The sequence below is a fragment of the Ictalurus punctatus genome, chromosome 2, assembly GCF_001660625.3.
Source record: "Ictalurus punctatus breed USDA103 chromosome 2, Coco_2.0, whole genome shotgun sequence".
NCBI lineage: Eukaryota > Metazoa > Chordata > Actinopteri > Siluriformes > Ictaluridae > Ictalurus > Ictalurus punctatus.
The window spans coordinates 1,121,932-1,136,381 of record NC_030417.2 but is presented as its reverse complement, the minus strand read 5'-3'; the positions used below and the strand labels follow the sequence as shown (position 1 = coordinate 1,136,381).

General features: G+C 44.3%; 1 protein-coding gene across 14 annotated transcripts in view; it reads left to right on the top strand.

Moving 5' to 3' along the window:
- The window catches only part of epb41l2 (erythrocyte membrane protein band 4.1 like 2), a 41,401-nt gene extending 33,151 nt beyond the window's left edge, over positions 1-8,250 (top strand). For 12 of the 14 annotated variants that reach the window (XM_017455132.3, XM_017455070.3, XM_017455088.3 and 9 more), the window contains 7 exons: positions 1,137-1,190; positions 1,493-2,065; positions 4,081-4,209; positions 4,513-4,611; positions 4,698-4,778; positions 6,125-6,231; positions 7,139-8,250. In XM_017455132.3, the coding sequence (XP_017310621.1) occupies positions 1,137-1,190; positions 1,493-2,065; positions 4,081-4,209; positions 4,513-4,611; positions 4,698-4,778; positions 6,125-6,229 (1,041 nt within the window). In that variant the 3' untranslated portion in view covers positions 6,230-6,231; positions 7,139-8,250. The remainder of the gene's footprint in view (positions 1-1,136; positions 1,191-1,492; positions 2,066-4,080; positions 4,210-4,512; positions 4,612-4,697; positions 4,779-6,124; positions 6,232-7,138) is intronic. The other 2 variants (XM_017455061.3, XM_047160898.2) reach the window with 2 other exon arrangements.
- The last annotated feature ends 6,200 nt before the right edge of the window (positions 8,251-14,450 follow it).

Here is a 14,450-nt window from a genome sequence, read left to right as displayed (position 1 = left end):
TTCCTTCTTCGTTTGAGGGAACGTTTTTATATTGTGCGCATCGTTCCCTGGGATTTTATTGGCTATGTTGCTCCAGTTCCCTGTAGTAAATGATATAAATAGGCACGTCTTCTAATTTTTTGTCTGCACAACAGAAATGTTACTGTTTATAAATATATTATGTGGACCCCTTTAGTCGTTTATGGTGTATAGAGCATCACTCTAGACCCAGATTAGGTGCTCTATCGGGACAGCGTTGGCTCCTTTCCCTCTTCTTCAGGAATGGAATGGACCCACAGGTTTATCCCGGAAGTCAAGGCTCAGCTGGACACTCCTTAGAAGACAACGCTGTTTTTATTATTGAACAGACGGTTGATAGGAACGTGTTCGAGTCCACTCACTTTGACTCAGAACTGCGAGGCGATTTTTGTTGACCCGAATAATTGGGTCCTCCTCTCTGTCCTCTTTGTCCCTTTTTATCCTGTCCTCCGCCCGCCCCTCTTTTCCTCCTGTCTGTCCGTGTCTGTGTGTAGAGTTTAGAGGAGGAGCTCACTTCTCTGTTTCTGCGTAAAGTCTGTTTCTCTGGCTCCCCCAAGTCCCGCAGTGGCGCTGTCTCTCCAGCAGACGGCGCTGTTGATGCACAGTCCGAGGTGCTCTCTGCCTTCGTCCTCGCCCATCCCTGTTTTCTCTCATTCTCTCTCTCTCTCTCTCTCTCTCTCTCTCTCTCTCCCTCGCTCATTATGTGCGACAGCTAACTCTTCTCATTGGTCATTTTTTGGACGTTTTTGTTCAGATTTGGTCTCGTGTTTTTAATCCCAATTAAATGAAACTAATTGGGAGTCACCTTTTGAGAATGCTTTAGTTCTATGACCAAAGTGTCTTTCTACTGGAACTGTTTAAAGTGAGACTAATTAGTTTAAAAGAAAATTGGCTGCCCTGCGATTTTTATTTATTTATTTATTTATTTATTTCGCCGATGACCGAGAGACCAGACCGGACAGAACCTTTAAAGAATGTGCTTTGAAAATCATCCACATTAATTAATTTTTTTTTTTGCTGGTCTGTGTGGATATGATGCTTCTTCTCATCGTAACAACATGCTAGATATGACGTGCTTTGACTGACAGTTGCCTATGGTTACCATTTATGTTCCACAGATAAACCCCGCCCACTTCGAGAGCGTCCTGCCCGACAGCGGTGACCTCAGCAAGGTGGTGTCTAAACGCAAGCTAACACCAAGCTAACTCACAACTCACCTCAGACCTAACACACACTGCTACATCCATCCATCCATCCATCCATCCATCCATATATCCAGTCATGTATATGTTTATCCATCCTTTTTATGTTCCTATTGTGATTTAGTTCATTGTTTTCGTCCATTACATGTTTTTTTCTTCTTTTTTTTTTCGTTTGTTTGTGTTGGTCATTGTTTGTTTTTTTTCTCTCCATCCCTTGTCTCTCTCTTTTTTTTTTTTTATTTCTTTTTTTTTTTTTTGGTCGTCTGTTCTAGAATGAAAAGAATTCAGGGCTTAACGGTCAGCCCGAGGTGTTAGAAGTCGTGAACGAGATCATCGTTATCGAGGAGGTCAAAGCGAACAAGCCTGAAAACCCCGCCCCTGAGGCGTCGACTCTGGTAACCACGGTTACCGAGATTGCCCCGGAAGCAAAGGAAGAGGAGGTGGAGCAGGAGAAGAGCGGCTCGTCGGAGAGCGAGAGTGAGGACGAGGCCGAGTATCACGCTCAGCTTCCCTCCTCCACAGACTCCACCCATCTTATCAAAGAGGAGCCCGAAGACGAGCAGGACCGAGAGGCAGAGCTTAACCAGGAAGCCACGCCTACAGAGGCAGAGCCACAGCCAGTCAGCGAGTCCATGAAAGAAGAGGAGCCACCAGAAGAGGACGTATCCGGAGAGGAAGTCCTGGTGACGCCTGACGAAGCACCCAATGGGCACGCTGATGACGCTGAAGCTCCGCCCACTCCCTGCGCCGTGGCTGAGGAGCAAGAGGAGGAGTCTTGTGTCGTCAACGGTGATGCGTCTCACATGGAAACGGAGCGCGTGCCGCAGGTGATCTGTTGCTCGGAGGTAATTGAGTGAAAACCCATGAAATCGCAAAGATGGCCGACTACGCCATCCTCCTCCTCCTCATCCTCTCCTTCATCCCTGTCCTGCTGCCTTTTCTCTCCACCGGAGAACACGTCTATCGCTTTCTCTCTTCTTTTTTTACACTCATAAAATGGCCGCCTCGTTCGTTTCTGGCGAAGACGCGTCTGTCCAAAATTCTCTCTTTTTTAAAAAAAAAAATATATTTTTTTTTATTCGTATCTCATTGTTTTGGTTTAAAATTGTTCATCTTAATTTTCCATACGCAATCAAAACACACCCTCAAACACACACACACACACACACACACACACAGCACGCGGTTTACGTACCGTGCGTAGTCACTGTGTGGTGAAAGGCTCCAGGACGTTAAGGTATCCGTCAAGATGCATTTCCACCGAGGTTCCAGAACCTTTCAAGGAACTGAAGAGTTGAACTTTCCCGGATGTGATCCTGTGCATTTTTATAAAAAAATAGTTTAATTAACGTTGCTGTAATAATGGCCCATGACCATTTTAATGATCTATTCTTGGGTAAACACAAGGGTTGGTCATTTTGTGAGCACGCTCCGCCCCAATTGTACCTGGTTTACAAAGAAGTACAGACTCGAACTAAAATCCATGGTTTCTATGGTGGAAAGTTCCTAAAGCCCTAAAAAGGTTCCTGCAGTGGAAAAAGAACTGTGTGGAACAGTGTCCACTAGGTACATTTCTGTTGCAAGTACTTTTTTTTGGAAACCCAGGAATAGTGTGGTGTTTTGTTGTTGTTTTTTTTTTTTTTTTTTTTTTAAAGCGGAGCTTTCTGTACTGAATACTGCTGATTGGTCAAACGCAAACCTCGTAGAACCAACCAAGAACCAACATCTGTTTGCGTTTAGCGAACACGTGTTTTTATTCTGCGTGAAGAGATGCGTTAATATTAATGTCATATTCGCAGAATTAAAAACAACTTCCGATGTAAGGATTCCGGGAATACGCGTAACAAATAAAATAAAAGCAAAGTATAGGTTTCATTCAGGAAAGTTCCAGAACCTAGGGTTGTCCTCAAGCCAATAGGAGATAATTTGGGGCGGAGCATGTTTGCTTGAATGAATAAAAATGTTGAGCTCCGCCCACACGCACTTCCCTAACAAACCTGTAACGCAGTGACGGATGCCAAAATGTCCTTGTACACGCCAAACCTTAGTTTGGGCCGTTTTCCCCGTGTGTGTGTGTGTGTGTGTGTGTGTGATTTGTGCTTCGTGTTTCCTGCATGTTGTGGTTCTTGGGGTGTGTGTGTGAGACAGCTCCTGGGGAATGAGTTACCGGTGAAGACGAGTCTGGATGACTCATCTGCCGTCCCACTCATTCTCCAAACACGCACTGCTTTACCTGCAGGGAAGTGTGTGTGTGTGTGTGTGTGTGTGTGTGTGTGTGTGTGTGTGTGTGTGTGTGTGAGAAATGTATCTGCAGAAACCAACCAGACCTGCGGTAAAGCAGCGTCGCTTTGCAAACTGTACTGAAGATCAGCATGTGATCTGTGTTTATTTTTATTCCAGCTTGCCGCACTGCTTCGAGTTCGAGATTATTTTGCGTTTGTATTTATTTAAGAGCATTTTTTCCTTTGAGTTTGAATTTATTTAATTTGAGTTGATTTGAGTTTGAATTTATTTAATTTGAGTTGACTTGAGTTTGCGTTTATTTACTTTGAGTTGAGAATGATTTTAGAATTCATTCGAGTTTGATTTTTAGTTCATTTGAGTTCAAGATGATTTGAGTTGAGTTCCTTTGACTTGATTTGACTTGCATGATCACCCCCAAAGACCTCTTGCAGCTTTGGGACTTTCGTTCTTCCTTTCTTTCTAGCATGAGGTTCCTCCCGCTGATCTGTTGTGTGTGTGTGTGTGTGTGTGTGTGTGTGTGTGTGTGTGTGTGTGTGTGTGTGTGTGTGTGTGTGTGCCGTGGTGGTGGTGTTGGCGAAACGTTGATTTATTTATTTTTCTCCCCCTGAAACCGTAGCCCCCAGTTGTGAAAACAGAAATGGTGACCATCTCGGACACGTTCGCGGCTCAGAAGACGGAGATCACCACCAAGGAGGTCCCCATCGTCCACACGGAAACCAAAACCATCACGTACGAAGCTGCACAGGTAACCGCACCCGACGCTCCATCTCCACCCCGAGTCCAGGTTCTGACCGCGCTCACTCTCCAGAAACACCGCCGCAGGATCAGCGTCAGACCGGACTCTCGTTACGAACCGTGATAAACCCCGCCCACCTGTCTTTTTAATTGGTTGCCATCGTTTCCGCCTCCAGCTTTGTTGGAGATAAATGATGAAGTGAGACAAATACAAATAACATGATGTTTTTGAGTTCTCATTTAGGGGTGTGTGTGTGTGTGTGTGTGTGTGTGTGTGTGTGTGTGCGTGTGTGTGTGTGTGTGTGTGTGTCAGTTGGACGGTAGCGGAGACGGCGAGCCTGGCGTGCTCATGACTGCTCAGACCATCACCTCGGAGTCTCTGTGTACAACTACAACTACACACATCACCAAGGTAACACACACACACACAGACACACACACACAGAGAGGAATAAAGAAAATGTCTCCTTCTATTTAACTTTTATTTTTGATTGACAGACACTAAAAGGCGGGCTGTCGGAAACACGGATTGAAAAGCGCATCGTCATTACAGGCGACTCGGACATCGATCACGACCAGGTGTGAAGCGCGCGCACACACACACACACACACGCACTCTTTAACTGAACTGAGTTGAACGCCGTATAACCCCACCCACGACATAGATCATGACCTGTGATTCTTGTAAAAGTTTGCGTCACTTGTCGGTTTCGTTTCCATGGTTACAGCGACGTCTTCGGGATCGCCACCTTCATCAGCTGCTTCACGTACCTAGCGCGAGATCCGGAATTATTGGCACTCCTTGGTAAAGGCGTATCGGTGTAACCTCTGTGAGTGAGAACGCTTCATGAATATCCTCGTCACGCGTTAGAGCACCGTGAGGCGTGCTGGTGGTGGTGGTGGTGGTGGTAGCATCGCGCGGGCGATACTTAACCACCGCAAATAAAGCTCCGAATACGTGTTATCGTAAACCCAGGTAAAACGAGCGTTATTTCTCTGGCAGTAGTTACGCGATTGTGATTGGCTGATGGAACGTGACCGAAGCTCCACCTCCTCGTGGATGCTTGTTTATTTATAGATGATGAATGTCGTCGTTGAGTCAGAAGCTGATCTGCCGGATTTTTTTTCTCTCTCTCTCATTGAGATTTATTGAGTTCAGTATTGCTGTAGATGGCATCAGCATTAGACTATCTGTCTCACACACACACACACACACACACACACACACACACACACACACACGAGCTTTCAGCGGAGTGTCTGTCTGCTGGTTATAAAGCAGATTGTCGGGATTGGTCCGATTAGCCTGAGCAGTCGTGTTCTCTCTCATTAAGGATGTACAGTGAGAGTGTGGGGGCGAGAGAGCACCGTACCAAACGCCACCGTTTCCGTAGAAACCGACTTTTCCCGTTAACACCAGTACAAACCTGTTTCCAGGTTTTGCAGCACCTAAAAGACCCGTTTTTAGTAAATATGAAACCAGCAGGACCTCGGGGGACGATCTCCGTCCTGATGCGCGGGGTTTAGAGAGCAGTCAGAACACCGATGAAAGAGTCTCGCTTCCTGCGTTCCTCAGCACTGAGACGAGTGTTAATGAGCGAGTTCAGAGTCCACGCTTTTCTGGGTCCTCCGTAACACGACGAGCTGCGTGTTTGTGTTTTTGGGGGGTTTTGTCTTAAAGAGAGGCTGGTGAGGGGACGGTGTGAGCGAGGACACGGACAAACTGGCGTCACGTTAAACGTAACTATAAACGGATAAAAAGCACGTCGTCGTTTAAGAAATTGATGATTTGATATGTTTGGAAGTTGTTTTCTACAGTGTTTATTAATCATCACTTTTTTTAATATATATTCTCTGTGTGTGTGTGTGTGTGTGTGTGTGTGTGTGTGTGTGTGTGTGTGTGTGTGTGTGTGTGTGTGTGTCAGGCCTTAGCCCAGGCCATAAAGGAAGCCAAAGAGCAGCACCCGGACATGTCTGTGACCCGTGTGGTGGTGCACAAGGAGACGGAGCTGGCCGAGGAAGACGAGTAAAGGTGTGTGTGTGTGTGTGTGTGTGTGTGTGTGAGAGAGAGAGAGAGAGAGGTTTCAGCATGTCTTAAATGGTAGTGTTACTCAAATCAAGAGATGCAAGTTAATATTCAGCTTTATCTCTCACACATATACATACATACACACACACACACACACACACACACTATTCCATATTGTTTTAATGTAAACTGATGCACTACTCCACGCTGTTGTACTCCTGCAGTGCATTATGGGTAATACGCACATAGGTGTCTGTGGATGTAGTATTTTAAAAATGATCGCTTTGTTTCCTGTCGCTGATGTAATAAAGAGCGACAGAAACAGGAAAAGGTACAGAGAGAGAGAGAGAGAGGGAGGAACATGCATTGAGAGAGAGAGACAGTTAGACAGACTGAGAGCGACATCAGAAAGCGAGACAGACTGAGACTGAGTCCGAAGCACAGAGAGAGAGAGAATCTGAGAGAGAGAGACACGGAGTGAGACAGAGAGAGGGGGACACAGTGAGTCTGATAGTTATATATATATATATATATATGAGAGAGAGAGAGACAGATAGGCAGAGACAGGAACAGATGGAGAGAGAAGGAGTGACGGTACAGAGAGAGAGAGAGAGAGAGACACAGATGGACAGATACTGAAACAGGCAGAGAGAGACAGACTGACAGTGGAGTAAAATGTTTAGTGAAGTGTAAACGAGAGCTCTGTCATCATCCTGATGGTCGTGGAGCAGTGTGTGTGTGTGTGTGTGTTATAAACATCACTAATTCATTAGAATATCACTTCTAATAAACTTCTATATTTAACTTTTTATTTAGTATAATGAGCATTGTCACTCCTGATTTCCCCCCCACCCCCTTTATCTCTCTCTCTCTCTCTCTCTCTCTCTCTCTCTCTCTCTCTCTCTCTCAGAGCTGACGCCTGCAGTTCATCTTTTATTCGGTTTGTGACGGAGCTCTTCCCCTGCGTTCTCTGAGCGAGTGATCGTGTCTGAGAGGACGAGAGCGAGGACGACGCTGATACTCCAATAATCGTCCTAAAAAAAAAAAAAAGCAAGACCAGAACCACTTCAGCTAACATTTTTTTAGTGTTTATTACTGTTTTTACTATTTTAAAAATGTTTCCCTTAAAACGTCGTCCAATGTTTAGATCGGATTTTCTCTCATTCTCCCCCCAGCCCCCCCCCCCCCCCCCCCCCCCCCCCACGAGTTCGGCGTTCCGATGAATTTTTACAGAGTTGCTATTGAAGGTCCACGTGGGTGGATAAATCTCTCTTCTATACTCTATATATGTATAAATATATATAAAATACAGTTTATAGTCCTGGGCCATTATTAATTTTTTTTTTTTTTTAAGTGGGAGGGGTTTAATGTTGTTTATGAGAAGTGGGCGGGGCTTTGGGTGAACCTCAACAATCTCAATTAAGGGACCAGCGTGAGTCAGTTTACTTGCACATCAGTGCCAATCCTTCCTCTATGCAGACACACACACACATTCCACCACAGGGAGGCGCACTTCGTCTACCTCTATCAGTAAAAAAAATAATAATAATAAATAAAAAATGAAAACCGATACAAAAACGACCAAAAAAGCGATTTCCTGAAAACTCTGGGCAGCTCGACGCGTTTCGCTTTTCCTCCACGGATTTTATTCCTCCTGAAAACAAATTCCCCGTCGTGTTTGTACAAGTGAAACGGATCTCATCGTCCCTCTTTTTAAAACATTTTATCAAACACTTTCTTTCCTTTAGTTCATTTTTCACTACATAAGTTTTACACCAGAATTTAAAAAAATATATAAACAAACAACTTGGACTCTACATGCTCTCTGTCTCATGTTCGTTCTCTCTCTCTCCCCCTCCCCCTCCCCCTCCCCACCCCGTGTACATCCAGGCGTTCGTCTTTCCTCCCCCTCGTCATGTTCTCGGCTTGTTTTTATGGGTTTTGTGTTTTGAGGCTCCTCACCACTTCCTGTGTCCTCTCTTTGTGTAACACTGTTCAAATAAAAGTTTGTTTATTCTCTAATCATCGCCTCCTGACTCGTTTCAACTCGATCCAGCCTGCAAAGCTGCGACTTCCAACACTCCACATCATCTCCGTTACACTCTTCCTCTTCTTACGCCGCGGCTCTGAAACGCCGCCGTTGCAGCAAACGGGGGACGTCTCACCCGAGTGTCTTCCTTTCACCTTCACTCCCGGATCTTCAAACCTCCTCAAGCTCCAGAACCTCGGCGCTAAATGTAAACGCAACTTCTGTGTACTTTACGTATTCGGGTTCGTCCGCATCGCTTTCCAGCGTTAAGATTCAGGGGTGTGGCTGAGGGGGCGGAGTTTTACCAAACAGTTAAATCACTGACCTCCACATTTTATCGTCGTTTCCGGTACGAAGCCAAGTCCTTACTAACACATGGATGCTTCTGAAAACACACTTCATATATCGATGTGTATATATAATTAGTCCTTCCAGGATTTTGCGATCGTAGAAATGAACACAAAGGTCATTTGTGAACACGCGCGAAAGAGCGTGCAATTTTTCAAAGTTTCCGCAGATTCGAGCCGAGACGTGTGAAACAATGTCATCACGCCGAGTGTTCAGTCGAAGGCCTCTTCGATTCACGTGGGTCGAACACGACTACGGAAAAAGGTCTCATTTACCAACAAACATCACTGCGAAACGATTTCGTGCGATCCGCCGATCCGCCAATCCCAGGAGTTTTCCACGAAACAATAAAAACACAAAAACTCCGCAAGTTGCGCCGCAAATCTTGCAGAAAGAATCCGCGACAATTGTCAAAATCCCGTCCGGACTGATTCTAGAAAGGACGTGTTTAAACGCATTAATACGTCACGGGATAGAGAATGAATCGACACCTTCTGACCAATCAGAAGCCAGAATTCAATACCTGTGTGGTGTAAATGAGTTTATTACAGAACTGAAGTCCTGGGTGTGTGTGTGTGTGTGTGTGTGTGTGTGTGGAATAAACAGCTCACAGCTCACTGATGCTGTGGTTGAACGTGTGTGTGTGTGTGTGTGTGTGTTACTCCCAGAGCCCATTGTTTTTCTCATCGAGGTCCTCGTGTTGTGTCCTACTTTCCAAAAGAGTAGTTCCTGTGAATCCCCAGTTTCTTTTCCTTAGCTGTGTGTGTGTGTGTGTGTGTGTGTGTGTGTGTGTGTGTGTGTGTGTCAGCTGTCGCGTCGGCGTCTGTATCGGTGGTGCTGATTGGAGCAGAGTCGTCGTGCTGTCTCCCGTGGGTCCCGGACCTCCAACAACTCCGCCTCCACTGAGACACAAACGGAGATGAAAGGAGAACATTACTGAGACCAATGGACTTGTTTTTGCCTCTCTCTCTCTCTCTCTCTCTCTCTCTCTCTCTCTCTCTCTCTCTCTCTCTCTCTCACACACACACACACACACACACTTCTCTCTTCATTTAGTTCCTTAAAGCTCCTTCAGGATCTGGACTTCATTTAATAGTTTCCTACACAAGAAGCTGAATGTGGCGCTCTACACTGTTTCTACACTGTTTCCCTTATTGAAACAAATGCCAGGATTTATGAATATACATGAATATGCAAATCAGGAAACGCCCCCAAATCTTTCTGCCACTCCTAATTGCTTAATCTCGCAGATTTTCTAGCTAGCTAGTAAAGTGTGAAAAGTGGGGTTTCAGTATCAGAGTTTTCTCACCGCTTCTTTTAAACATGAGCCGAAGATGTTTCAACGTTACCGTGACGACAGCGATTCTGTTCAACGCCAAAGTTAACTGACTAGCCATCGTGACGTGCAGGGTCTGTGGATAAAGGTTTTCTGGTGCCACCACCACGCTGTCCTCTAATCACAAGTTTGATTGGTCTGAAGATGAAGTATGGAGTTTATTTTGTGACATCGTGAACTCATATCTAGCCCCGCCCCTTGGCTGAGAAATCGGCCTATCACAGGTGTTTACACACATACGGATAGATCCTAGGGGTAATTCTGCGTAGCTGTCTCACTGAGGAAAACGGATTACCAGAGGAACCCGATTAGACACGAGCAGAACATGGATGCGCAGGATGGAACCATCAACAATATAATGAAAAACCTAATGGAAACCAGTAACTGGAGAGGTTTCTAATGGGTTTGTAAGGAACCAGAGCAAGACAGGAGTGTCACACGAACACGAAGAAGAAAGGTTCTTCACTTGTTAGATCTTTGTGAGATCCTAGGAACTGGTTACATTTTAAGTGGGTTCTTCAGTAGATTATTCTCAGCTTAGATAGAATGTCTAGCACCTTAAAGGGTTCTTGCTTGGTTCCCTTTCTGAAAGGTTCTCCATAACACCTGTAAGGTTTCCCTAGATGGACAAACAAACTTTTCCATCTTAATAGTGTGGCCTTCAGACTGGTTTTATTTCCGTTACCTAGCAACCGAGATGGAGGTGTTTGTTTGTTTCTTTTTTTTCTGTTGGCTTCTCTCTCTCTCTCGTTCTTTCTCTACCCTGTCTTTGTCCTTCTTTCTTCCTTCCTGTTGTTCTTCCATTATTTTTGTCTTTCTGGCTCTTTTCTTTTTTTCCTGTTAATCCTTTCTCTCCCTCTCTCCATCTGTCTCTTTCACCATTATTAAGTCGGGTCGCGGTGAAGGAGGCGTGGCCTACGTATGTGTTGTTGGATGACACACACAAAAGTATACACACCCCAGTTATCGTAGGATATTTTACGCTGAATGGATCCAGTTTATTTAAATGGTACACTTATATAGCGCTTTTATCCAAAGCGCTTTACGCTGTGTCTCATTCACACACACACACACACCAACGGTAGCAGAGCTGCCATGCAAGACGCTAACTTGCCATCGGGAGCAACTTGGGGTTCAGTGTCTTACCCAAGGACACTTCGATATGTGGAGTCATGTGGGCCGGGAATCGAACCGCCAACCCTACAATTAGTGGACAACCCGCTCCACCACCTGATCCACAGTCGGCTAGTTATATGTACATTCATGTGTGTTTAAGAGGTAGGTCTTTAGTCATTGTTGGACCAGCCAGTGACCGAGCCAAATAAATATTTCGTCTTAAACCCTTTCAGCGTGTACAAGTTTGTGTGTCCCAAACCTGTATATTTTAATAAGTGTAATATATTGGAAATGAGATGCTCAGATCTCAGCTCTGGAGCATGATAGGACGAAACTAAGTGCACCCCTGTGCTGGTTTTGACCTCCCTAACGCATGGTATGAATTTGGAAAAATTTGGAGAACGCCGAATTATTCACCCCAAAAAACACAAAGGGTTACCCCTTACCATTTTCGGGGGTGAAAAAATCGACGTTGTCAGATTTTCACCAGATTCACACTGTGCATTAGGGAGGTCAAAACCAACACAGGGGTGCACTTAGTTTCGTCCTATCATGCTCTAGAGCTGACATATAGAGCGCTACAGTATAGCACTGTGTCGTATTGCATAGTACTGTATAGTATAGTGATTATCAATCCATCAAAAATACACACACACACACAGGTCATAAAGCAAAACACAAATGTACTTTGTTATAATGAGGTAAAAGTTTTGGCACCTTGACGTAGGTTCATGCTGAGGTAATGTGTCAGCAGCAGGAGCAGAAGACTCACAGGAACGAAGACTCCAACACACAGGAACCAGCCGGGAACATGGCTTAGGAACACAGCCAGCAACGACATGATTCTCTCACACACACACACACACTCTGACACATGTACTCACATAAGATATATTCTGTGTGTGTATGTTGGACTTTGAGCAACCTGTAATGACTCGAGTGGATTTAGTGGATTTGGTTAATCACTCACTCAGAGAGAGAGAGAGAGAGAGAGAGTGAGTGTGTGTGTGTGTGTGGGTGTGTGTGTGTGTGTGTGTGTGTGTGTGAGAGAGAGAGAGAGAGAGAGAGAGAGATCAGATTAAGAGCTCAAGAACTGCCCTTAAGTATTAAAGAGAGAAGATCAGTGCTTTCCTGATTAATGCTTTATATTTTTGTGTGTAATAGTGTTTAGTGGTTAGTGATTAGTGTTGATCAGACTCACAGTTAGACAGATTTTAGTCCGTGTCTACGTGTATTTGTTCAAAAAAATAAAATAATTGACGTAAATAAAATGAAAAGCAAATCTTTCTTTCATATGTTTAAATAAAGTTTGTTAAATGAAAGCAATTATGCCTAATTAAGTTTAATGTGAATCTTTTGTTCATCGTTCACATCACTTCCAGCTTTTTGCTATAATTCCACCTTTAAACTTTGGCAGGCGGAGCCTAGGGGCGGAGTTATACCAAACCCTGCCCAAGATGGCCGCCTCTTTAACCTTACTGCATTCAGCTACTGCTAAATTAGCCTTGTAGCGCTAGTGCGAAACCAAAGAAACCAACATGATGAAAGTATAAATGGAAAGAGATGGAGGGGGAGATGAATGTGAAGACATAGAAAATAGATAGTAGATGGATGAGTAGATGGATCGGGTAGGATGAAAGGATAGATGGAGGGACGGAATGGGTGGATGTATGAGTAGATACATAAATGGATGAATGGAGGAGATGGATAGATGAGTAGATGAAGGGATGGCTGAGTAGATGGATGTGTAGATGACTGGATGGATGGATGAGTAGATGGATGGATGGATGAGTAGATGGATGGATGAGTAGATGGATGGATGGATGAGTAGATGGATGTATGAGTAGATGGTTGGATGAGTAGATGGTTGTATGAGTAGATGGATGGATGAGTAGATGGTTGAATGGATGAGTAGATGGATGGATGGATGAGTAGATGTATGGTTGGATGAGTAGATGGTTGTATGAGTAGATGTATGGATGGATGAGTAGATGGATGTATGAGTAGATGGATGGATGAGTAGATGGATGGATGAGTAGATGGATGGATGGATGAGTAGATGTATGGTTGGATGAGTAGATGGATGGATGAGTAGATGGATGGATGGATGAGTAGATGGATGTATGAGTAGATGGATGGATGAGTAGATGGATGGATGAGTAGATGGATGGATGAGTAGATGGTTGAATGGATGAGTAGATGTATGGTTGGATGAGTAGATGTATGGTTGGATGAGTAGATGTATGGATGGATGAGTAGATGGATGGATGAGTAGATGGATGGATGAGTAGATGGATGGATGTATGAGTAGATGGATGGATGAGTAGATGTATGGATGTATGAGTAGATGGATGGATGAGTAGATGGATGGATGTATGAGTAGATGGATGGATGAGTAGATGTATGGATGGATGAGTAGATGGATGGATGAGTAGATGGTTGAATGGATGAGTAGATGGATGGATGGATGAGTAGATGTATGGATGTATGAGTAGATGGATGGATGAGTAGATGGATGGATGTATGAGTAGATGGATGGATGAGTAGATGGATGGATGTATGAGTAGATGGATGGATGAGTAGATGTATGGTTGGATGAGTAGATGGTTGGATGAGTAGATGGATGGATGAGTAGATGGATGGATGGATGAGTAGATGTATGGTTGGATGAGTAGATGGATGGATGGATGAGTAGATGGATGGATGGATGAGTAGATGGATGGATGAGTAGATGGATGGATGGATGAGTAGATGGATGTATGAGTAGATGTATGGTTGGATGAGTAGATGGATGTATGAGTAGATGGATGTATGAGTAGATGTATGGATGGATGAGTAGATGGATGTATGAGTAGATGTATGGTTGGATGAGTAGATGGATGGATGGATGAGTAGATGGATGTATGAGTAGATGTATGGTTGGATGAGTAGATGGATGTATGAGTAGATGGATGTATGAGTAGATGTATGGATGGATGAGTAGATAGATGTATGAGTAGATGTATGGTTGGATGAGTAGATGGATGTATGAGTAGATGTATGGATGGATGAGTAGATGGATGTATGAGTAGATGTATGGTTGGATGAGTAGATGGATGGATGGATGAGTAGATGGATGTATGAGTAGATGTATGGATGGATGAGTAGATGGATGGATGAGTAGATGGATGGATGGATGAGTAGATGGATGGATGAGTAGATGGATGGATGTATGAGTAGATGTATGGTTGGATGAGTAGATGGATGTATGAGTAGATGGATGGATGGATGAGTAGATGGATGAGTAGATGGTTGGATGAGTAGATGGATGCGTAGCTGTATGGTTGGATGAGTAGATGGATGTATGTATGAGTAGATGGATGTATGAGTAGATGTATGGTTGGATGAGTAGAT